Genomic DNA, 23,510 nt, shown 5'->3' with positions numbered 1-23,510 from the left:
GATTCTAAAATTTCTAAACAGAAGATACTACTGATTTATTATTTCACGGCTATACCTGTGTTAGTCCCGGAGATCATATACATATTATGCATAATATACACATACAGCCTTTGTTTTTTTTAAATGCTGGCAATGGTATTCGAAGGTTTTAATGGTATTTAGTTTTCAGTACAAGCAAATTAGCAAAAAATATTCAGTTACTTCTCCATAATGATATTAGGATTTATCGATTTCACATAATTCGAGCCACCTTGCATTTTTATTCTTATAGGACTTGAATAAACATATTACTGTCATCGAAGACAGTTTTCTCCGGATTTACAAATTCAAATTTTCAACAAGGACACATTAAAATGACGTTTATAATAGTATACCAGTTTCAAAATAGCATAACGGCTTTTAATCATAGAAACGTTTTTAAACTTAGAACATTTAGTACTGAAAATGCAAAGTGGCTCGAATTGTGTCCCGGAGTGTATTAGTGTATGGGTGCGGTTCGTAAGATATACCAATAAATGACTTATTTTTGATCGATATAACGCTCAACGGATATTATTAATTTATGGTATACAGACATTTGACATATTATTACATAATATAAAGGTCATTGGGTATAATAATGGTATAAAAGACATTCAATAATTAGGATCGAAAACACATATCGACTCATCCGTAGAACAAAGATCTATGTGCAAGACTAATTCTTCTCAGGACATAGTACATTTCGTTCGTTCTTCTTCGCTGTGGATGTCAGATCGACTGTTGCTCGATTTTATATTTCCGAAATGCAATAAGGTATATAAATTCTCAAAACACCTTTACGTAGGCCTTAGTTTGAATAACGAAATTATTCTCGTAACGTACTTATTCTCTTTTCGCTATATAATCACATCGGACTCTGTTCTTCGGATGAGTCGATATAATAATCTTTTCAAATTCAAATTCAAAATAATCTTTATTTCATAGGTAAGCATTATTACATTTGAAATCGTCACAATAGTTAAACTCTACCGCTCATTTGTAAGGCAGATTCCCTTAAGAAGAATGAGCAAGAAACTCTAGGGGTTACTCTTTGTAAATAACATTTACAATATTTTTTTATTTTATTTGAAACATCAGAGATCGAGATTACCTCCATGAGCTAAACGGGTACTACCACGGATTTTTGACATCCAAGTACGCAGAAGTTTTAGTATAAAGTTTTTGTTTCACTATAGTTTTAAACCTCGTGAAAGGCAAATTTTGTATATCAACCGGAATCTTGTTATAGAAGCGTATACATTGCCCCTTAAATGATTTTTTGACTTTGTGAAGACGACTATCAAGAAAAGCTAGTTTATTTTTATTCCTCGTTATGTCTGTCACTATTTTTCATAAAGAAATTACTGTTTCGTTTTAATATAAATTACATTTTCATAAATGTACTGTGAGGCTAGTGTAAGAATGTTAATTTCCTTAAACTTATCTCTCAAAGATACTTTTTTTAGAAGTGATACTTCCCCTAGGTTAGGTTAAGTTAGAACTGCGACCATAACGATGCGCGAGCCGAGCGAGTGTGTAGCGGCAGCGGCCAGCGAAGCGCCAATACTAAGTTTCGATGCGAAATCAGTAGGTATTTAGATGAGAAATCCTATTTTTTGTATGAAAACGTTATTTTTGATGGACATAAGTTGATGTGTATTTATTGAGACTTTTTGTGAAATAACTCCACTAGTTTTGTTTTATGATTGACGTGTATTGTTTTTTGATATGACATTAAACATTCTTCCATTTGCTAATTTATTCACTAAGGCGCTTCAACTATTTGTAAAATGTAATGTGTTATATTATAGCATGCCATAGTGCCTGACCATAGTCGAGTTTTTGAAATTTAACTAGGCAGAGAAAGGGTCTCTATTTAGTGGGTTCTAGTTGCAAAAAACTAAATTTAGTCGGTCCGCCTGTCAAAAGTTATAAGGGTATTTTCCTGTCCACTCTGGATTAAACTTATTCCAGCGGCACCATTTCTCAATGTCAAGAACCACAACACCTTGCTTAGATCTGATTACACTAAAAAAGTCGTGATTTAGTCGGTTCTAGTTGTAAAAAACTAGATTTAGTCGTTACGCCGTTTTGAAGTTATTAAGGTGTTTTACTGTCCACACTGGTATAAAATTTTTCTGGCGGAACCATTTTTGAATCTTGAGAACCACAGCTCTTAGCTTAGAGATATGATTCCAACAAGAAAAAGTCGTGAATTAGTCGGTTCTACTAGCTAAATTTTAGAATTAGATCGCCCCTTTGTTTAGAAGATACAACCGATTTGTTATTTCAAGATTATACCTATGTTAGGGAGATGCCACACGGGCGTTGCGTCGTCGCAACTGCGTTGATTTCAACGGACTTTCAAATCTAGTTTTTTGCGACTAGAACCGACTAAATAGTAACTTTTTGTCTGGCTAGTCAAATTTCAGAAATTCTTCCATGGTCACGCTGAAATAAGACACGCGCTATATTATTTGATACATTGTACTGGTAATACTTATACCATTACTTCATTATGTTACCTAATCATTATTTATCTAATGTTTGTTATACTGAATGTTTATTATTGCACATTGAAATTATGGCTTCTGTTGTTATATTTCTTATTGATTATATTCAGTGAGTGATTATATCCTTTAAATAAATTAATCAAATTATAAATTAAAATAAATTATATCAAATGTTGTTATACCAAGTGAAAATAGATTATTTGTTGTTATATCTTTCATTACACACCCATTAGTGTATGTATGTCGTGTTGGGCTCCTGGCTTACACGAGCCGAACGACACGCGTGGAACACAGTGGCGTATGGCGTACGACTATTGATTAGAATTCATTGAATAATGAATGAATGACTAAATTGAATAAACGATGACTATTACCTATATAGGATAAAAAAAACAATTTTCGGATCTAAACTCCAAGCCTGACTAGTCAATTTTAAAAAACTCTACCATGGTCACGCTGCGTGGGAATAAGCCACGCGCAATAATCAATAGACACGCTGCAATTATATCGAAATAAACATAGATAATGTAAAAGACACCCCCGTTGGCATAACCGCTCAATGTAGGAAATGGTGCTACGGTGGTGCTAAATACGTTCTATTGTGGTGAAAATCTTTGATAGGTAACCGTTTACGGTTATAAATGAACGAATATTTTGTATACTAATGTGTAATTGTGATTGAATTGTTATTCATGTGATTATTAACAATTAAATATGAAAATATTGTTTTTATACCTCGTATGTATTTGGCGATTACATTTTATATTTTTCTAAATTGCGATTGCTCAGCGATCCTATTTCTTATATTAATTATTATAATAAATTTTACTGTTAATCAAACTTATGGAATCGTAATAACTTTAAACAAATAATAAATGTGAAATCATAAGGTAGTTTTATTAAAACAACTCTTCCAAAAATTAGAGATTTATTGAATTGTATACTTACAACAATAAGTAACAGACATTTAAACTTGCTAAACAATAAATAGGTATTTATTGATGTTATAATAAATATTCTTATTAATTAACACAAACAATTATTATTAAGAAATAATGATAAATCGCAACTTTTTCCTTACCCATTGAGTGATAGAAAAAAATATTGTTGCCATCTTTACAAATGGGATGAGTCAAGCAACATTACTCAGATTCAATTTTACAAGTAAGTCGCTTTCATTTTCTATTTTCAATTCTTTATTGAATGCTTTCTTGAGTAAAACATCGATGGCTGCTTCTTCTGAAATAATAATTTATAGCGAGTCATCATCATTGTCGGCATTAATCGAATGTAATATATGAAATCTTACCTGTGACTTGAATTGCGAGTAATTGGTGAACAATGTGCCTTGCGGTAATCTTGAACAGGTCTCTACTACTAATCTTCTTTTTCTTATAATACGGCATGAGTAACTTTACAACAAGGGACGCAACATCTAACTTTTCCGATTTTTTTGAAGGGTCTTCTTTATCTTGCCTCTTCTCATTGAAATGTTCGTCAGACTTAAGATGTTTTTCTTTTCGGTCCTCTATTTTACTATGTCGTTTATCTTTTCGCTCCTTTACACAGTGTTTATCTTTAGTCTTACTACTTAAGCTTAATTTATGTCTTTTAGATTCTTGTGACTTATGTTTACTTGTCGAATGCGAAATATCCTCCTCTGTCGATTTCACTTTCTGTTCAACTTTTTTCTCCTGTACAATGTCAGGTTCAGGCGGCATTTCAGAGAATTGTTTCAATTCTTGTAAAACTTTGTCAGCTTCTATGCTTAACTTGTGTGCTTTATCGAGCTTATTGTCATCAAGTTCTGTGATTGAGCGGTTTAACTCTTCAGAAATGTTTATTTGTTGTTGTGGCAAATTATTCTCTAAAGTCATAGTGGTACTCGTTCCAGAAGTCTCTTTTTCAAAAACTTCGGTATCCTTAGAATTTGTAGGCTGTTTGTCTTGTGCCTCTTCTTCGTTGTTAATTAGCTGTTCTAAACCTTCATCAATGATTAATTCTTTTTCAGAATCACTACCAGATAAATCACCAATAATGGATGTTACGTCTTTTGAATTTGAAGCATTTTCAGTTTTATGTTTGTCGGGCGTTCTTTTATGGGACTTCTTTCCATCCTTTTCCTTGAGTTTGTTATGTTTACTTTCGCTAGATTTGGCTTTAATTTCATGCTCCCTTTTGTATTTTTTGGAATCTCGATACTCTTCGTTATCTCTCCTTAATTCTTTTCTTGGGGATTTTGTTTCGCCTGACTCACTTTTTATACGTTTGCCTTGTTCTGATGCAAGGTTGTTTTGTTTATTTTCACAGTGGTCTGTTTTTGTCGATTTTGATTTATGTTTTTCTATTTTACCTTTATTATCACGGCCGATTTTTGAAGATTTTGAATTATGTTGCTGCTCTTTAATTGGTTCCGAAAATTTTGGTTCTATTTTTACCTTTTTGTCATCTTTTGATTCTGAATCGCTGCCTGAAGAGTCGCCAAAGAGAGCTTTGATCTTTCTTTTCGCAGTTGGCTTTACTTTTTTGGGAGATGGGGATTCTTTGACTTTGGAGACATTGTCGTTGTGGGGACGTTTGTTACTTTCATGTTTAGTGTTATTATTCTTACTATCGTCAAATCCTTTAGAATCGGAAGGTACTCCTTTGAGGGTTATGTTTATAACAAAAGTTTTTGTTATATTGTTTTGTCCGTCTTCTTTATCGTCATTATCAGATTGTTCTAATTCGTCAATTTTAAGTGTAGTATCTTCATGAATATTTCTTTGTTGATTATCTAAATTTTCTGTTTCTTCTAATTTAAGGGTGGTGTCTTCAGGGTTCACATCTCTTTCATGTGTAACAAGATTATCCCCTGCACTTTCATCAGGCGACGAGCGCGGAGTTTTAACTGAAGCTTTTTGAAAAAAATTTGAAAGTCTTGTTTGTGTCATTGGATCTTTTTTAAATGAATTTCCTTTTCGTTTGGTTTCTTTGTCAGCTTTTGATAGGTGTCGTTCTTCGTGCTTAGACACAGTTTCTCCTAAAAAACGATGACAATGGTTTAAAGTCATACATTCTTCACAAAAAAAACATTCATACACAAACAAAAATAAATATAAAAAAAACCTCGTTCCAATTCAGACGCAGTAATAAAACTGTGATGTTTTTCCGAATTTTCTTGCTGTCTTCGTTCCTCAAATTCTTTGGCAAATTCTCCGAGGGTGTTCCGCTTTTTTGGTTCAAAATTCTTTAACTGCGAATACAAACTGTCCTTGCAGGCTTTTACTGATGATATCTGAAATTGTAGCAATAAATTTATATTCTATTTACTAACAACTTTTGCAACTACGGAGTAAGAAAAAGTAGTACTAGTGAGTGATTTTTACCAATTTGATCATTGCTCGCCTATAAAGGCTGACAACAGTACTTTTAGAGAATTCTTCGTATTCCATTTGTATGGCGCACTGTTCCACGCCATGTACAGAGAGTTGCCGATGAGGTCTGTCAATGTCCTTCATGGCGGCGAGGTTGTTATTAAGAGCGTCTTTCAAGAGAGTTAAGTACCCTTCACGACTGGCTACTGTTAGCCCGTTTACCTGAAAATTGTTTATCCGTAATGACAATCAATAAGTCAAATTATAGAGAGATGATTCCGACTCATCGTGGTGTGCTTTCTTCCAGCGTGACCATCGAGTATTTGAAATTTGACCAGTTAAAAGTCGTCAGTTAGTCGGTTGTAGCCGCAAAAAAACAATATTGGATCAGCATGCTGTTTCAAAGTTATAAGGGTCTTTTATTGTCTACACTGGAATAAGTTTATTTCGGCGGTAACATTTTTCAATGTCGTAAACCACAGCATCTAGCCATTGACTTACAATTATATGGACGTCGGGTCCGCGCTAAAAAGTGTCCGAACTTATAGGGCGTTAAAATCGTATACAGAGCGTCATTCACGCTTTAGTCTTCGTTTGTTCGACTGACAGCGAAACAAGCAAAATTAGACAGTACTGCGATGACATTACAATTTAAATTCAAGGTTTTAGCTTTTTCATATTCCTTTACATGTCACTACGTTTAAATAGGTAGACTTGGGACATTGTTTTCGTGGTTTTTGTATTAGACCCGTCGTCCATTTATTTGTAAGTCAATGCATCTAGCTTAGATTTTCTCGTGTGTATGCGAAATCGGGATGTTTACAAAGTCAATTTTAAATAAACTCGTTACTAAATGTTAAAAGGAAAGTTTGTATATGAGTGTAATAAAGAAAATTATCAGTTGATCAATTTGAGTTGAGAAATTTAACTTTTTTCTACTTTTTTAAGGTACCTTTTTCCCTGTACTTTCAGCTGCTATACACAGCGAGTATTTAGCAGACTCTGAGCTATTGTGTTTTTGTTCCTTCTCAATGACTTTCTTCCTGTTTGCAAATTCTTTGAGAATCAGTGACCTGGTTTCTTGAGCAACTTTTCGCCTGCTATCTTCGCCATCAAACTCACTGCTGTCGTCGTTGTAGTATGGTGCCGACTCCCTGGAGATATTGGACATTGGATTACTTCACTTGTTCTACAATTTTTACTTTAACTAATAATAAAATAAAGTTGATAGTTTAAAAGTTGATATTTAAAACTGCTTCTTGTTCATTTCTATAGCGTAGGCTTCACTTATGCGTCAAGAGGACGAGAGTCCTCATTTATAGTATTCGGTTGGTCTCGTTGTTTCTTGGCGTGTGGTGCCCAGAAGCTGGCAAAGGATTTTTTTTAACTCATAACCCCGCACAAGGAAATCGGCGCGCAGCCGCCGACGCCGCAAATGCAATCGGCGCGCCGTTCAATTTAGTTTATTCAGTATGTTGAGTGTGTGCGTTGTTATTATTATTATTAGTTTGATCAGGCGCTCCGATCTTATACATGCGCACGCTTCTGTATGCGAAAGAAATTGATATTTCTAAGAAAAAACTTAGTGACTTTATGTTATTTATTTTAGTAGCAATAGAGCTCCCTGTGAAAGAGTTCGTCCAGGGAAGTACTGCCACCTCATCTATTTCTGCCGCCAAGCAGTAATGTCAGCATTACTATGTTCCGAGATTGAAGGGTAAGGGTGCTGGTGAAATTACAGGCACATGGGACTTGTCAACTTACGTCTCAGGGTGACGGGCGCAGTGGCAGTGCGCCTCAGATCTTTGGGATTTAAAGAGCTGAGTGGCACTGCAAGTGTTATGGACAGGTGTGTAGCTTACCATCAGGCGCACGAGTTATTCGTCCCGTCACTTGATATTATAAAAAAATAGTCTAAAATGTTTTTGTTTAAAATTTTCATTACGCATACATAATATGGAAGCGTGCGCGTTTCATAAAAACATCTCACAAGTGTTTAAATGCCTAATTATGTACAGTTACATACACTGCTGTATCTACACACATATTATTATTATAACCTCTCTGTGATGTGTTCAGGAACCGCATGTTACGACTGGCGAAATGGCGGCAAATAAATTTTTTTTAACACAATAGCACAAAACGTATTTTTCGTACTACAAATCATGCCGAAAGTTGTATTTTTCGCACTAGTGCTTTTTACTTTTCCATTTTTTATTTAATTTAATGTTTCAAGTCTTAAACATAGAACCAAAGAGGTTATATATTTATTTAATATTTATGTGCTTTTTGACGTAAGTCATTCGTCATTAAAACTCATATTTACTTACAAACATCTTATTTCTTTCAGTTGCATAGGTGTTTTATAAAACAACGGGTTACATTTAAAAATACCAAAACATTTTACATAAAGATGACTGATTGAGTATTAACAATGACCGGAGGTGAATATTACGCGAGACCGCTGCGCGCCGCGGCACTAAAATAGTAATTTTAATGTGGCTGAATACTGGCAACAATTGCCATATTGAAAATAGTCGGCCAAAAAAGTACTAACTTTTTTTCATCTAAATTTCCGCCTTTTTCACTTACTTTTTTTTTAAATAAGGTCAGGTGGGATTAGAGGAACACCGGGGGAAGAGGGACTAAAGTCCATAATATCTAAAGTAAAGCGTTTAGCACTATAGTCTCTCAGTTGTTAAAACAGACAAACAAATTAGTTTTAACGATTGAAAAGAGATGTCTGTACGACGTTCCAAATTTGAGAGAGAGAAAAAAAAATCGACAATTCGGTAGTCTGAAAACACGAGATGGGCGCGTTTTTCTTTGCTAGATCTTGGTGAAAAAAATGGAGATTATTTTTATAGAAAAACACGCAGAGTTTTACTTTCTATTAGTTATTTCAGACCAAAAACAACAAATAATACGAGTTTCATTGGAATCAAAATTCTAACCGCCAAAAACATTGTTCGGGTAAGAGGGTCTAGTATGGGGTAGAGAAACATATGTTCCTCTTCCCCCGTGTCAGGGGTGACAAACTTTTTGATGAATTGTCATATTGGAATATTGTCATATTCGAACAAACACAACTTTATACCCGTATATATTATATATTATTATTTTATACCTAGACATATATACTTTTAAGAAATTAAGTTACATTTGTTCAAATAACGTTTTTGATAGTAATTGTAAATTTTGGTAAAATTTTAGTGACTTCGTCCACATGTTGTTAATTTCTGATGATGTTACAATAATTACACCACTACAATTTTATGTGTAAACACAACTTAAGATGTGTATCTTAAGATAGTTTTTAAAGCCAGCAACAAAATTCTGGTAGTAGATTTTTCCCGTCAGGAATTTTTAGAAAATGTAATATTTTAGTGGAAAACTAAAAAAAAATTACATAAGCTCTAAAATAATGACGTAATCTAAGAACAAACCCAAAAATGCACGCTCATTGCACGTTAGCTACGTGGTCACACTACTTCTATACCAAATTTCAATTGATTTAGTGCAGCAGCATGGAGTACTGTTCGCACCTTTGGGACGGCTCTGCCAAGTACTTGCTCGATGCCCTAGATGGACTGCAGCGCTACGCCTTCCGTGTTGTCAACGATCCTCATGTAACTGAGCATGCGGAGTCGTTACAGCTTCGCAGAGATATAGCGTCTCTTAGCGTATTCTATCGCCTGTACCACGGTGAGTGCTCTGAAGAGTTATTCAACCTTATCCCTTCCTCTCCTTTCCATCAGCGGACCACCCGTGCCGGACTGCGTTGCCACAGTTGGACGGTCAGTTCAATACCGTCCCGCACTAAAAAGTTTGGCAATTCGTTTTTATGCCGAACCATCAAATTGTGGAACCAACTCCCGGCGCATGTATTCCCTCCCCTCTCTAACATCGGGTCCTTCAAACGTAGTGTGAAGAAGCATTTGGCCAGACCGGCAAAATGATAGTGACGGAGTGAAGATATTTGTGTTTTCCATCCGTTACTCTCATCTTTGGACTGTATTCGCACTTTCCATCAGGCGCGGTGCAGTCATTTTGCCGAGTCACAATAAAAAAAAATAAAAAAAAACGGTTTACAAAGTAGAGTGGTTTTGGTGACTAGAGAAGAATAAATTTTGTTAGAAGTATAAATTAATTTTTGGACCAAACGTTGTTTTTCTAGTATGATAATGTTTAAAAAGTACTTAAGTTACGTTATGTGTTTGATTGGTAGATGATTTGTAAACGAGTGGTCTAAAACGTGGCTTTATTATGCTTTGTACATACTAAAAAAATTATAACAGATTAACTTTTTTTTTAATTTGTCACCCCTGACCCTTAACCTGTATGTTCCTTTTGCTCCAAAATTAATTTTTCACCTTTTTTTTTTTATAAGTAAGTAGTAAGTGCGTTATTTCAATGGTTTTAAGATCAAATACGATTGATATAGTTTTACTTAGGAATTAACTACGGATATATTTAAATATACATTGCATTTATATGAAATATGATGACAGTTCCTCGTACCCCATTTTTTGGGGGAAGAGAAACGTTAACACAACCTGAACGTTTTTGTCAGATACATCGTAAGTATTAATTTTAGCGTAATGATTGTTAAAACATGGAAAGCTGATAAACCAGGGCAAGATTGGAGCATTTCAAGATTCGTATAAGACATTATTTATTGCTCCTAGAGCTCATAACATTTGTCTCGAATTAAAATATGTTCCTCTTACCCCACCTGACCTTACCGTTTTATTTTACTTTCAATGTAGTTTTTTCGCAAATGTTTTAAAAAACGTCGTTTGATACACGTGCGGGTTTGTCATTTTCACCTGTGTCGAGTCTTTGAAGCCTCGAGACTCGTGAATAATGACTAACTTTCCGCACTTGTATCAAAAATAACTATTCCTCACGCGTGTCACACAACCATAGATTTAGTATATCACACAACAGTAGTTTTTATTGATTTTATTTATTGATAATTCATAGACAAACTAGAATCGGCCCCAACTATCATATAGTTCGATATCAAGCATAGATTTAGTGTATAGGTAACCATAGATTGGCAATGCAAGTGAAAGATCTTCATTATACGCTATGAGCCTGTATGAACCTAGGGTCACTGATCACACACATCGCTGACAACGAAACAAATTTCGTTTATTTTTGAAAAATAATTTGTTTTAAAATGTGAAATAGTGTTAAACGGACGTTTATTAGTCATGGTAATGTGTGCCCGGATGTAACTCATCTAAAAAGGAATACTCGCAGAATTGTACATTTCACATGTAAGTACTATTTAAATTTTTAGCTGTCTAAAAGCACTACCACAAAAGTTTTTTACATAAAAATATCTGTAATTCAAGTGCATTAATAACCCAAATGTATACGAATTTCTGAAATTCATAACCTCACTTTCATAGAGATTGACGCAATCGATAATATGTTATCGAGATGTCATTAACTGAAAAAAAGAAAGGCAAAGGCGTGGCTTGCATACAGCCGAAATCATCTTCATACTTAATATTATTGAATCAGAAATTTCTGGTTTTAGTACTTTATATTTAATTAATATTGCATTAGTGCATTATTTTTTGTCTACATTAAAACGAAAATTTCTTTTATTAGCGAAGTTGAGGCGCCCATTTTTCTTATGTTAATTATTGTTGTTGAAACAGATTTCCTCAAAACATTGAAGTAGAAATGGCTTATAATGCTAAAGAAAGAAGACTGGTTTCCCAAAAAGTTTTCAAAAATATGCAGCAAACACTTTGAGGAAAAATGCTTTTCCTTTAGAGGCAAGCAAAGAGTAAAGCTACGTTCTGGTTCTGTACCCATATTATTCATGCCGGTATGTATTAAAATTAATGGATTTTTGTGCAGTACTACTCTCAACAAATCAACGATTTGTTGTTGTTAGAGTTCTGTTCTGTTCCGAAATACGATACTCATATAGGATCACTTGTGTGTCCATCTGTCCGCCTGTCAAAGTCAATTTACTTTAAACCTACTGGATTAATTATTTTGAATTTTGGTACACATATGCATTTGTGTGACCAAAACGTGTAACGTAAATATATTAATTCAGAAATTGAAGTCACTATTGGGAGGGACAGTTCTCAAGTATATATTTTTTGTAATTTGTATAGAATCATTAATTAATTAGTTAATTAACGTTTCGGTAAGACATTTTGGTGAACACGACGAAGTGAAATGCCGGTGTAATATGTTAATCGATATTAAAGTTAAATCAGTGGATGGCGCAACACTATTTATCTTACACACATGCACATTATACGCACACAGATGTATTTTAGTTTTGGTCTCGTCTCCAATACTTCAGGGCCAATCTATGTATATACTAAATCTATGATACCAAGTAACGTGTGAAATTGCCTAAATGATTTGCTACTGACATTTCATTTTGAATAAAACTTCATCTCGACTAATATTAGAATTAAGGGTCCAATCAAATTGTTTTGCTTTCAGAGATGTTCGGAATTTGAATGTAATAATAACATCGAATTCAATGCTATTATGAAGCAATAATAATATTTTCACAGATAAATTTGTTCTAACAAAACAGTTTATCTTTATGCTGGTCGTAATTTGCAGTTTTTGAACACATTATAGAGAGTTTATGATATGTGTGTAGATAAAATATGTTATTTTATTTTTTCCTTTGAAAAAGTATTTGTATAACGGTTTTTGTAAAAACAAACACCGTTATACAAATTCGTTCCATAGTCGCGCTCGCGCCGCCGACACTTTATCGTCGGTGCGCCGCCGCCGGTTGGTATATTATCGGCGCTCACATCTAATGGACACATAGACAACCACAAATTACATCCGAATTTACGAGAGAAATAAATGTAAGCCGTACAAACATTTCTTCCGGCCCGGGAATCGAACCCCGGACCTCTACGTGGCAGACCAGCATAGTAACCGTTCGGCTACGGAGGCAGTAATATTTGTTTTGTTTTATAATTGAATCACTCCAGCATGCACACAGCACTAACACACCTTTTCTGCCCATATCGTCCTTCACCATACAAGTCTGAGGGGTCTTCAATGGAGATGAACCCAGCTCGCTCGAGACGGGCGCTCATAGCGCGTCGCATGTGTTGCTCGAGCGCCCGACGCACTGCTCGCTCGTCGGCGCATGCGTCGCAACGATTCGTACATTTCGGGGCTTCGTCACCGAAGTAGTCCGCGAACACTTTGTGACGACACCTGTAAGTAAAGCAGCTTTATAACATTTATTATGTTTCTGTGTAACCCACTTACAAGCGGATTAGTAGCAGTAGAGCTTCTTGTGTAAGAGTTCATCCAGAGAAGTACTGCGACCTTATTTATTTCTGCCGCCAAGCAGTAATGTCAGCATTATTGTGTTCCGGTTTTGAGGGGCAAGGTGAAATTACAGGCACATGGGCCTTGTCAACTTATGCCTCAGGGTGACAGGCACAGTGGCAGTGTAGTTTATTTGGAGAACATTCTAACAGAATCGCTAACAAACAAGAAACGGAGCGGCGCAGATGTTTGCGATTTAAAGCTCTAAGTGGCACTGCAACTGCTATGGGCAGGCGTGTCGAAGCGCACGACTTGTCCTGAAACATGGTATCATAAGAACAAAGAAACATTCAAACACTCACTTGACTTCCTCACAGTATTTAACCATAATTTCAAAGCTCTTATATGCATTTTTGCAGCGCTGTTTCTGCTCGGGAGTGCGCGCAGTTGCGAGTTCTTTCTTGAGAAGGAAGTCGACAGCGTTGCGTTCGTTGCGGCAGTAATAAATACGACAGAATGCCGGCTTGCCATCGCGTCCAGCTCTGCCAGATTCCTGGAAATTTAAACAATAATACATAGTAATTATTTGTTCAGTAAGTTTCCAAGTAGTCCATAGCAGGCTTTACACAGACGCTCTATCGCACATGGATTACGCGTGCAGGCTTTCCCGCGCTTAATCCTGTACATTCCTGATCACGCGCGATAGAATCTGTGTGAAGGGGACTATTGTTTTAATAGTGTAACATGTGACTGTAAAAAATTACTATTTTCTTCTTTTTTATAGATTTTTTGCCTGATTACACACGTTAAGCAGTTATTAACAAGTATTGTACTCTTTTTCTACTTTAGCCATTCTCAACATCTAAGTTGTAGGCCTCCTCCAGTTTATGCCATTCCGGTCTTAAGCAGTTTCTAACCACTTTGTATTGGACTCATACTAATTTATTTTCGTCGTTCCTTTATAATACCACCCTTCTTATCATAAGTAACGTAATCGAAGAAATTGAGTTACTGTGAACTGCCAACTGGTACTACCTCAAATTTGACAACTTTACAAGTGAAGAAAAATCTTGTTTGCGTCATTTATATTTATATAGCATCTGGTTTATAAATAAAAATGCGTAGTTTTTAAACATTTTTATTACTATGCTATTAAAAACAATGGAATTTCTTGAAACGCTGCGGAGTATGAAATAGTATAAAATGGTATTAAAATGTGAAATTTTTTAGAAAAATTATAGTACCGGTTGCCAGTTCACAGTCGATATCTGGGATCAACAATGAGGTCTGCAACACCGTCTAATCGGTTTTTTTATATCTTATTTAGTTTCAGTTTTAATGGTAAGTAAATCAGCGTAATTGACATTTTCTACTAGCAAAAGAACTAGGTGCCAATATAAAAAAATGCTCCGGCCATGTGTTACGCACAGTGCGTAATACCTTGGAGTGCCTAGGTCGCTCCCGAAATCTTCGAGATTGGGTGGTACGAATAGGACCCTGCACCCACCACACGCAAAAAGTGCCTGGACGTCGACAACAGCCCATTACACCATAGGTTCCCAAACCTTTTTTTATCTTGCCCACTTGGCATGATAAAAAAATTTAAACACCCACCACCATAAAAAAATATATATATGTAGGGTAGTTTATATAGCTATACCAGGTTTTTTTTTTCAAATGTGGTAGTACCCCCTAACAGCATCAACACCCCTTGATTGCTTCCATGGGGCTTCCGCCCCCCAAGGACTCTTCAGCGCACACTGCTAGGGACTATTTTACGAACCTATGCATTACACCATATCATACCATCTCAAAATTACTGAACCGCACATGTGCTAGGTACAACAAAGGGCAGAATAGCTACATTTTTTATTTCTCTCTGCTGGATCAGGTGTCATGTTTTAAATTATACCTGGTAATAAGCGGCGACGTTCTGCGGCAGGCCCCAGTGCGCGACGGCGCGTACGCTGGCCTTGTCCACGCCCATGCCGAAAGACACGGTGGCGCACACGCAAGGGCACTCGCCCTGTGACCACTTCTCTTGCGCCTCTATACGTTCTGATGTTTTTAATCCTAAACAATTAAGAATCTGCGTATAGTAGAGGTAAGTGGTAAACGCATTAAGAATAAAATGTGTTTGATGCAACCCAACCGTAATTTTTTGGGATTGTAATGATTTCGTTACCTAGAATAAATAGTTCTATAATTTTAGTTACTACATCCAGATGAGAATAGAGATTTCACCATGAGATAATTTCATATTTGCTGTTAAATTATATTACAGAATTTTAAAGTTCTTTTGTAACATTAGAATTACCTCCATGATATGCCAACGATTTTAAACCTTTTTTGCTGAGCAAGTTTGCAATATCTTCTGTTTGATCCCTGGTACGACAATACACTATAACCACATTTTTATCTTTCTGAAACAGTAAAACATATAAGTAATTATCCTGATACTGATGTTCAAGAATCAATAATAAAATAGAAATACGGACTGGTTTCACATTCTCATCATCCTTCATACTTTTTTGTAAAAACTCCATTAGATGCCCTACTTCATCCTCTATACAGTTTTGATAAGCAACATCATAAAATAAATTCCTTCTGAAACTTGGTGTCTTAAATTGTGCTACCGGCTGTCTCAATTTAAGATTATCCAGAATGTCCTTAGCTACTTCAGCACTGGCTGTGGCAGTTAGAGCTACCCAAGTTATGTTTCTATATTTTTCTCTCAGGTCCCCCAGCTTCAGGTAATCCGGTCGAAAGTCATGCCCCCATTCACTGACACAATGAGCTTCATCAACAACTATGTACGAGATTTTTTTATATTTATCAAGGTGCTCAATAAGTGACCTAAAAGTGCCAGTAGCAGCCTGCTCCGGCGTGACATAAAGGAATCGAGTATTAGGCTTTATACTTTTGATGTCGTTTAACACTCTCTCTCTATCTTTAGAAGACATTTTAGAGTTTATAGACTCTGCTGGTATCTTCAGCTTTGTTAAATGATCAATCTGGTCTTTTATTAGTGCTAGCAATGGTGAGAAAACAATGGCCAATTTATTATCAGCAAGCATAGCTGGCAATTGGAAACACAGCGACTTCCCTGAACCAGTGGGCATTGATACATAAACATCATGGACACCTGAAAAAAATAACTCATTTACATCTTCAACAGCATAATAAGACCTACTGAAAAAATATTTTTAAACAAAATATGGCAAGTTAATTAAGTAATTTATTCTTCACCATTGTCTACACATGAATATAACAACAGGTAAAAATAAGTTCAATGAAAACAATCCTATTTAATTAATTTAGCTACCTAAAGCATGAAATGGATAATAAATACATTTATTTACAAAGTGGGTGAAAGTTATTATCATTATTTTGGCAGCCCTGGGTTAAACGACTATTTTTATTGGACCTCCTGTTGACGTATCATATCGTTTATTCCGTGTCGTCTAAATTTAGTAGCATTAAGTTATTGCGTGTAATTTTTAAGTGCATTTTGCGACAAATTATCTAAAAGAACTGAAAATTTACCTCTGGCTATAGCTCTAACTGCACGTTCTTGCAGTTCACTTTTAAACTTTCGATGACCAAAGCACTCCAACAGTTTTTCTGTTACGTTATCCATATCGGAGGCCTATTTCAAACGCACAAACACAGCAGGTATAGCACTTGTATTGTAGCACAATATCACGTTGAATATATTCAATTTGAAGCTCATATTATAATAATGAAGTGAATAATCTAAAGAAATTCTATCGAAAACAACCTCTAAACATAAATACTCGAATGACAGTTCGCGAATTCATTGTGTTTCAATCAACGCAGAATTTTTATTTATGTTGCCGATTTTACACAGATTTTGTAATTTTATCAGTTTCCTTAACAATAGAGGGTATTTATTCTCCTCATTTGAACATTATTTCAGAAAAATCACAACGATTGAGAAACACTTTCAAATTTAACATGTAAATAAGGTGTAAATGGGAATTGGTCGCTTAAGACAGGGGCACCAATATTAGAAACGAAAGCGCGCCAATTTCGAACTTCGACTCGTCAGTCGTCGATTCGTGGGAATATAGAATTCTGTATTTTACAGATTATTATAATAATAAATTTACAATGAGCAAACGCAAGAATCCTTCAGACACCGATAATCTAAATGGTGATTTCTGTGATTTTCTTATGGAGCTTGCGGAATATGAGAAAAATGTAAGTCGCAACATTCATAAATATAATGCGTATAAAAAAGCGGCTAGCGTTCTAGCTTCGCACCATAAGAGAATTGAATCTGGCGAGGAAGCGAAAAAATTGAATGGCATTGGAGAAAAAATTGCAAAGAAAATTGAGGAGTTTCTCCAGACGGGGAAGCTAAAGAAATTGGAGAACATTCATGAAGATGAAGAAGCTCAAGCTATAAACTTGCTTACGAGAATATCGGGAATTGGTCCGGTGAAAGCAGCAGAACTGGTGAGAGAAGGTATAAAAACCATTGAAGATTTACGCAAGAACCATGAAAAACTGACTCATCATCAAATGGTTGGATTAAAGTAAGTGATCATGTAATTCTATGAAAAAGATCTTGTGCGAGGTGCAGATTGATTAAATGTGGATTAGATACGTCGAAAACCCATTTAAAAAAAATATATTTCAAGACCTTGGATTCAAGTCTTATCAGCGTAGTGCCTCCAACTGAATGGTTTAACCAGAGTATGGACAGTTTTTGAAACACCACCAAGCCAATAAATTCATTACTGAAGGATTATTTTATTTTACGTGCAATATTATTTTTGGAAATGAAATAAATTCTTGTTGATAGGAATATTATTGTGAGGTTTTAGATTTAAAATATTATTATAAGATTTAAAAGTAACCCTATATCAACAGGGTGTGTCAAGCTCAAAAGTTAAAATACCCAGAGCTGTATAATCTATTAATTAAAAAATATTTAATACTGCTATACCTCTCTCTCTCGCTCTATTTAAGCAGTGTACTCTTTGGAGCAGTGTAATTGCGTACCTGCACATGTAGATTATACGCGAATATTCTTTGTTAAGTTGTCAACCTTAATTTTCAGATATTTTGAAGATTTTGAGGCGAAAATTCCCCGAACGGAAATTGAGGAAATCGAAAAGAAGTTGAAAGGGCTGATTAACAAACTGGATCCTGAATTCACTGTTACAATTTGTGGTAGCTACAGGTATGCCTGTAATTAGAGAACGACATGAAAATAAATGTTCAAAAAATTGTGCCATCGTAAATTAACTCGAGAAGGAAATTAAAGGGTCAGAAATAAAAGACAAGCGCCTTAAACATGAAAGTAATTCTACTAAGACTACGTGCTTCTGCTTATATGTATTATTATTTTTTTATTGTTTGGATTAGCAGAGTACCTTGTCGTGATTTTAAACGTTTGTTAACAGACGTGGCAAGAAAGAAAGCGGTGATATTGACGCTCTGATAACTCATCCATCCGTGAAAACGAGTGATGGGAAAAAGAAGAATAAGGAACACGAGAAGTTGTTAAAAAAATTGGTGGACGGGCTTAAAGGACTCGTGACTGATACTATCTCCTTGGGAGACACTAAATTCATGGTAAACTAAGCATGACAGCGAATTTATTAATTATTACTATTTAGGCTAGGCAAACAATATAATTTATGAACGAATAGTTGGTTTTATAAAACCTAATTAAAGCTTCCTGATATATTTACCTATACTCTAGCCAATTTCGACGTAGAATGTTTAATACTAAAACGTTGCTTGGCAACTAATGATGGCTGGTGTAAAGAACATTTTTGTCAATGCTTATTATTTAGAGTGACATGCTTTGCTCACGTAATTGGAATTAAATAGGTAAAGAGATAAATTGAGTTATGTAGAAGTAATATTACTTGGCCAACTATTATGAAGTTAGGAAAGTACCTACTGATACGTATATTTATGATTAAAATATATTTTTGATACGTCTAATCTACTTACTGCTAGGTAGTAGGTAATGTAATAATATGATAGATAAAAAAACTAAATTGTACGATTTTATTTCATGGTAATCTCATCTCATCTCTAATCATTAATCTTATCTCATCCAGCATATTATATTTCCGATTCTGAACTTGAATTACTCGAAATCAAACGTTTGCATCTCTCCCTTCAAATAAAAAAAAAACCATTAGGGACGACACAGTTTTACAAATAATGATTACTGGTAATTTTTGTTAGTTTCAAATTGTGTGATTTACAATTACTATTGAACAAAATTCATCACAGACATGATATCAATATTAATACTATCAATTAGCCTAATTGAATTTCGGGGAAAAATATTAAAATTGTGGTAACTGTAAAATAGCCTGAGGTGAAAACCCTAAAAATCATATGTTTTGGTTGTTACGCCGTATGCACAGACTCAAGGTATAATATTAATAATAATTTAACTTATTATTATTCGTAATAGTCAATTATTATTAGTGCCGATTTATATTTTGTTGGTTTATTTTATGATAAGCTATGGCAGAATATCAGCGAGGGTTATATAAATATTTGCATAGTTCTCAAATGCTGACTCATAGACCCTTATGATATGCTTTTTTGCTTTGTATTACATTATTACAATTATTAATATTTGGCTCTGATGTTCTGTAATTGTTTGTGGTTATTTTAATTTTATTTATTAACGAACATTCTCAAAATAAAAAAAACAACACACTTAACTTTAATTCTATATTTTTTTCTAAAAATAATCAAAGGATAGGGTAGGAAAGATAATAGACGTTATTTTCAGGGTGTTTGTCGTCTCTCAGAAGACCTCCCGGCCCGTCGTTTGGACATTCGCCTGATACCTTGCGAGCAATACTATTGCGCCATTTTGTACTTTACTGGCAGTGACGTATTCAACAAAAGCATGCGCGCGCACGCATTGGAACACGGATTCACACTTAACGAATATTCTTTGAGACCTATTGGATCGACCGGTAGGTAAAAAGTAGCCAAAAAATTACCTAGTGATGAAAGAGACTGGGTCTAATAATGCAATGTAATAGGAAATGAAACTATTTTTCCGGATTTAAATCGCGTATATTTGTTTTTTCAAACAAACCGACGTTTCGGGCCCTTTACAGGTCAGTCAACCGTGACCATGGGACCTGTAAAGGGCCCGAAACGTCGGTTTGTTTGAAAAAACAAATATACGCGATTTAAATCCGGAAAAATAGTTTCATTTCCTATGTGTCACAATCGCGAAAACCTAAGAACTCGAAATGCAAAGTAAATTAAAAAATACTCGACTAAATTTTAATCCCAGGAAGTAAAGCCTGTCGTTACTTAAAAGTCCTAAGCGCCCCGTAAACGACCAAATAACTTGTCAAATGTTACGTGTTTGTCAAACTTTTGCGGACGTATTTCATGCGTTTGTCAAAAATAATGTACGTGTTTGATGGAAATTTAGATTGACGGCGTAATTGACAAACATGTTTGAAGGTTTGTTTGTCAAACCAAACTTCTATTATCGCTTATGCGTTCACCTAGATTCCATATAGTTGTCTGGTTCTGTGCGCAATATTTCTTGTAACAAATTTTCGTGGATATGTTTTTCTCTTGATTTCAACCATATCTATACCAACGTATATTTATTTTTTCTTAATACGTAGAGCTAATGTTAATGCCACAAATGCGTTAACTATTATTCTTACTCATTGCACAAATTACAAAGAGATATGACTTATTGTATTAACCATTGTACAGCACGTATGACTGTAGTGAACTATAGTCAAGTTTGTCAAACTTGATTGATGGTTATTTGATCGTTTACTACATTGTTTGAAGAAAACTTAAAGTTTGAAGGATAAATTGAGACTAATTATTTCATCGTTTATGGGGCGCTTTATTGGTCTAAAACGACTGGTGCTTTATTGTCTCGACCCTCTTAGGTCGCGAGTCATGAGTCGTGTGGCGTGTCGGGACTTCTATATAATTTACATTTATTAGGAAAACTTAAATATACATTAAATTGTATCAATCACAGTATGATGGTTCCTAGGCAACAAATTACTCACGTAAAAGCCAACGTTCGATTATAATTTAAAATGTGCTGTTAACGATTCAAATGACTCACCAAAAAAAAAACAAAACCTGGTCATTTATTATGTTCTAGGGCCACATAATTCTATATTTTTATTATGTTTTGTTTCCAGGAGTCCCTGGTGAACCAGTACCATTATCATCGGAAGAAGAAATATTTGAATACATTGACTACCCATTTAAGAAACCGGAGGAACGTAGCGTATAATAATATAATATAATATAATATAAGAAAGTAATAAAATCTTCACTCGTTAAAATTTTGTTACTATTTATTTACTTCATCATAGAAACTTCATTATATCACATCGTTTCATTAAAAACAAACATTTGGGTCCATTAGCAACAATGTTCATTATTTATTTATATACAATGGAATAATACAAAAACAAAACTGCGTGGCCGCGTGTCATTTGTTAATGCCTCTATCGGAAAGTTAAGGCGAAATTATTTATTATTGCTTATAATATTACCTTTGATGCTTGTTCAAGAAAAATGGATTTGGATAAAACCTTATAGTGAATTCATTGTTTCATAGGGTGTAAAATTGTCTTGAAAATAGAGCATAAGTTGGATTATTTTACATTAAAAACTGCGAACCTCTCAGCTCGTAATGTTTTGTAACTAGTAATACAATTTAGTATTTAATCAAGACTTTACACATTAATCTCTACATCATGTCTACAAAACTTCACTAACTTTGATTAGTTTGTATCCAAAATAGAAGCAAAATGTTAGCATGAAGCCCACTAAATTGCCTTAAGATTATAGTTTACAATGTCATTTGAAGTCAAATTTTAATCTAAAGATAATAATACAAAATGTAATCAAATTATTTTGACTAATTAAATTGACTGTCACATCACCATATCCTATCACTAATAGCTCCAATAACTTTCTTTTAGCTTTAGACTGTATGTTGATATGCAACTACATAAGTACTATAAAAATATATTCAATCGCTGACAGCTAAGTAAATTACTGGTTTGTTGTAACAAAAGTTAAATAAAACCATACAATATATAAAACTCATGTGTAAACATCTAGATTATGCAAAATCACATACTAAGTAAAATGAAATATTTTTCAAACAAACCTTTACAGGCTCTTTACGGGTTCCATGGTCACGGCTGACTGAGATGTCATTGGTCATCAAATAGTTGTCTAATATTAATGCAAATCACACTATTCTATAGTTACTAAAATAATTTAACTACCTTTGACCACCTCAGTGGTCGACTAGGTTGCACATCGGTTTTCATGGTGTCACCATCTCTGAGGTCCCAAGTTCAATCACAGACCGGGTCAATGTAGAAACTAACTTTTCTATATAGTCTAGGATCTGAGTGTTTGTGGTACCGTCGTTGTTTCCGATTTACATAGTATGTGATGTTGTCTAATATTAATTTATTATTACTTTACTAAATAAAATACAATGGTTTAAAAATGGAAATAAAAAATAGTTTCATTTCCAATGTATAGCAATCGCGAAAACCGAGGGACTTGATACACATACTTGGGCACACGCTTTTCAGTCTACAATCTCAACAATTATTGCTTATAAAATTTGATTTAATTATAACAAAATAAGTCTTTAGTTAATGAATAAAATACAATGCAGTACAATTATCGTTTATAATCTTTGAAGCAAGAAAAAGATAGCTAGAAAACATGGCTTGTGCCTTTTAAAAATTTTGAGATCAACTTAATTATAAATATCTATAGTAACTGCCGTAACAAGATACATCTATAATTTAAGTCAGGAAAAAGACATTAACGACGAAAAAAATGAAGATCGTAATTAGAGAAAATCAAGAGAGGGATAGCGCGTCAAATATACTTTGGTTTCTTACTCAACATCATGCAGATAAAATACCTTGAATACTTAAAAATAACATCAGACCTTCCCCGCACTAACTGCCGTAACTCACATTTTTTTTAGAACATAGAATTATCTTCACATAATACCTCTATAATAAGACAAATAGTGTAATTTCATTCAAATGTAGCAGCGCGCCGTGTATAAAGGGTGGTTTAGCATTTCATCAATTCATTCAGTGTAGGTATTTATACGCCAAGCAGGCGCGAGTTGCAATACTTGTCATATTATACTATGACTATACGTCCTAGGTCTACCTATTTATATATAAATATAGTTCATTGGCAGAACGAGTTTCACTAGAGGTATGCAGTTCAAAATGTGATAGGCTAAAAAACCACGGTGTCCTGTAAAACTAGCCCA

General features: G+C 34.6%; 2 protein-coding genes across 3 annotated transcripts; one reads left to right on the top strand and one right to left on the bottom strand.

Moving 5' to 3' along the window:
• Positions 1-3,465: 3,465 nt before the first annotated feature.
• Positions 3,466-16,854, bottom strand: LOC113226912 (ATP-dependent DNA helicase Q5). Of its 2 annotated transcripts, none has more exons than XM_026459717.1 (11): positions 16,724-16,854; positions 15,676-16,322; positions 15,495-15,600; positions 15,090-15,250; positions 13,540-13,730; positions 12,911-13,120; positions 6,843-7,044; positions 5,903-6,112; positions 5,643-5,811; positions 3,844-5,556; positions 3,466-3,773 (listed from the first exon to the last, which is right to left on the bottom strand). In XM_026459717.1, exons 1-11 carry the CDS (start codon positions 16,815-16,817, stop codon positions 3,667-3,669), a joined length of 3,810 nt encoding a protein of 1,269 aa, XP_026315502.1. In that variant the 5' UTR covers positions 16,818-16,854; the 3' UTR covers positions 3,466-3,666. The 2 variants fall into 2 exon arrangements, with proteins under 2 accessions (XP_026315502.1, XP_026315503.1); XM_026459718.1 differs by lacking the exon at positions 3,466-3,773 and having other exon boundaries at positions 3,861-3,979; positions 5,043-5,556.
• On the top strand, positions 16,822-21,522 carry LOC113226913 (DNA polymerase beta-like). The gene is made up of 6 exons (XM_026459719.1): positions 16,822-16,852; positions 17,118-17,739; positions 18,267-18,389; positions 18,613-18,784; positions 19,974-20,163; positions 21,382-21,522. Exons 2-6 carry the CDS (start codon positions 17,312-17,314, stop codon positions 21,474-21,476), a joined length of 1,008 nt encoding a protein of 335 aa, XP_026315504.1. The 5' UTR covers positions 16,822-16,852; positions 17,118-17,311; the 3' UTR covers positions 21,477-21,522.
• The last annotated feature ends 1,988 nt before the right edge of the window (positions 21,523-23,510 follow it).

The sequence above is a fragment of the Hyposmocoma kahamanoa genome, unplaced genomic scaffold, assembly GCF_003589595.1.
Source record: "Hyposmocoma kahamanoa isolate Upper Pololo Valley unplaced genomic scaffold, ASM358959v1 202, whole genome shotgun sequence".
Lineage (NCBI taxonomy): Eukaryota > Metazoa > Arthropoda > Insecta > Lepidoptera > Cosmopterigidae > Hyposmocoma > Hyposmocoma kahamanoa.
This window is presented reverse-complemented; position numbering and strand designations above follow the sequence as displayed.

Coding starts and splice junctions, on each gene's coding strand:
- LOC113226913 (XM_026459719.1), top strand. CDS start 17,312: ATGAGCAAACGCAAGAATCCTTCAGACACCGATAATCTAAATGGTGAT. Junction 18,785..19,973: donor TGGGAGACACTAAATTCATG/GTAAACTAAGCA, acceptor CGTTATTTTCAG/GGTGTTTGTCGTCTCTCAGA. Junction 20,164..21,381: donor GAGACCTATTGGATCGACCG/GTAGGTAAAAAG, acceptor TTTTGTTTCCAG/GAGTCCCTGGTGAACCAGTA.
- LOC113226912 (XM_026459717.1), bottom strand. CDS start 16,817: ATGGATAACGTAACAGAAAAACTGTTGGAGTGCTTTGGTCATCGAAAG. Junction 16,323..16,723: donor AGTTAGAGCTATAGCCAGAG/GTAAATTTTCAG, acceptor TATTTTTTTCAG/GTGTCCATGATGTTTATGTA. Junction 5,557..5,642: donor TGCGTCTGAATTGGAACGAG/GTTTTTTTTATA, acceptor ATCGTTTTTTAG/GAGAAACTGTGTCTAAGCAC.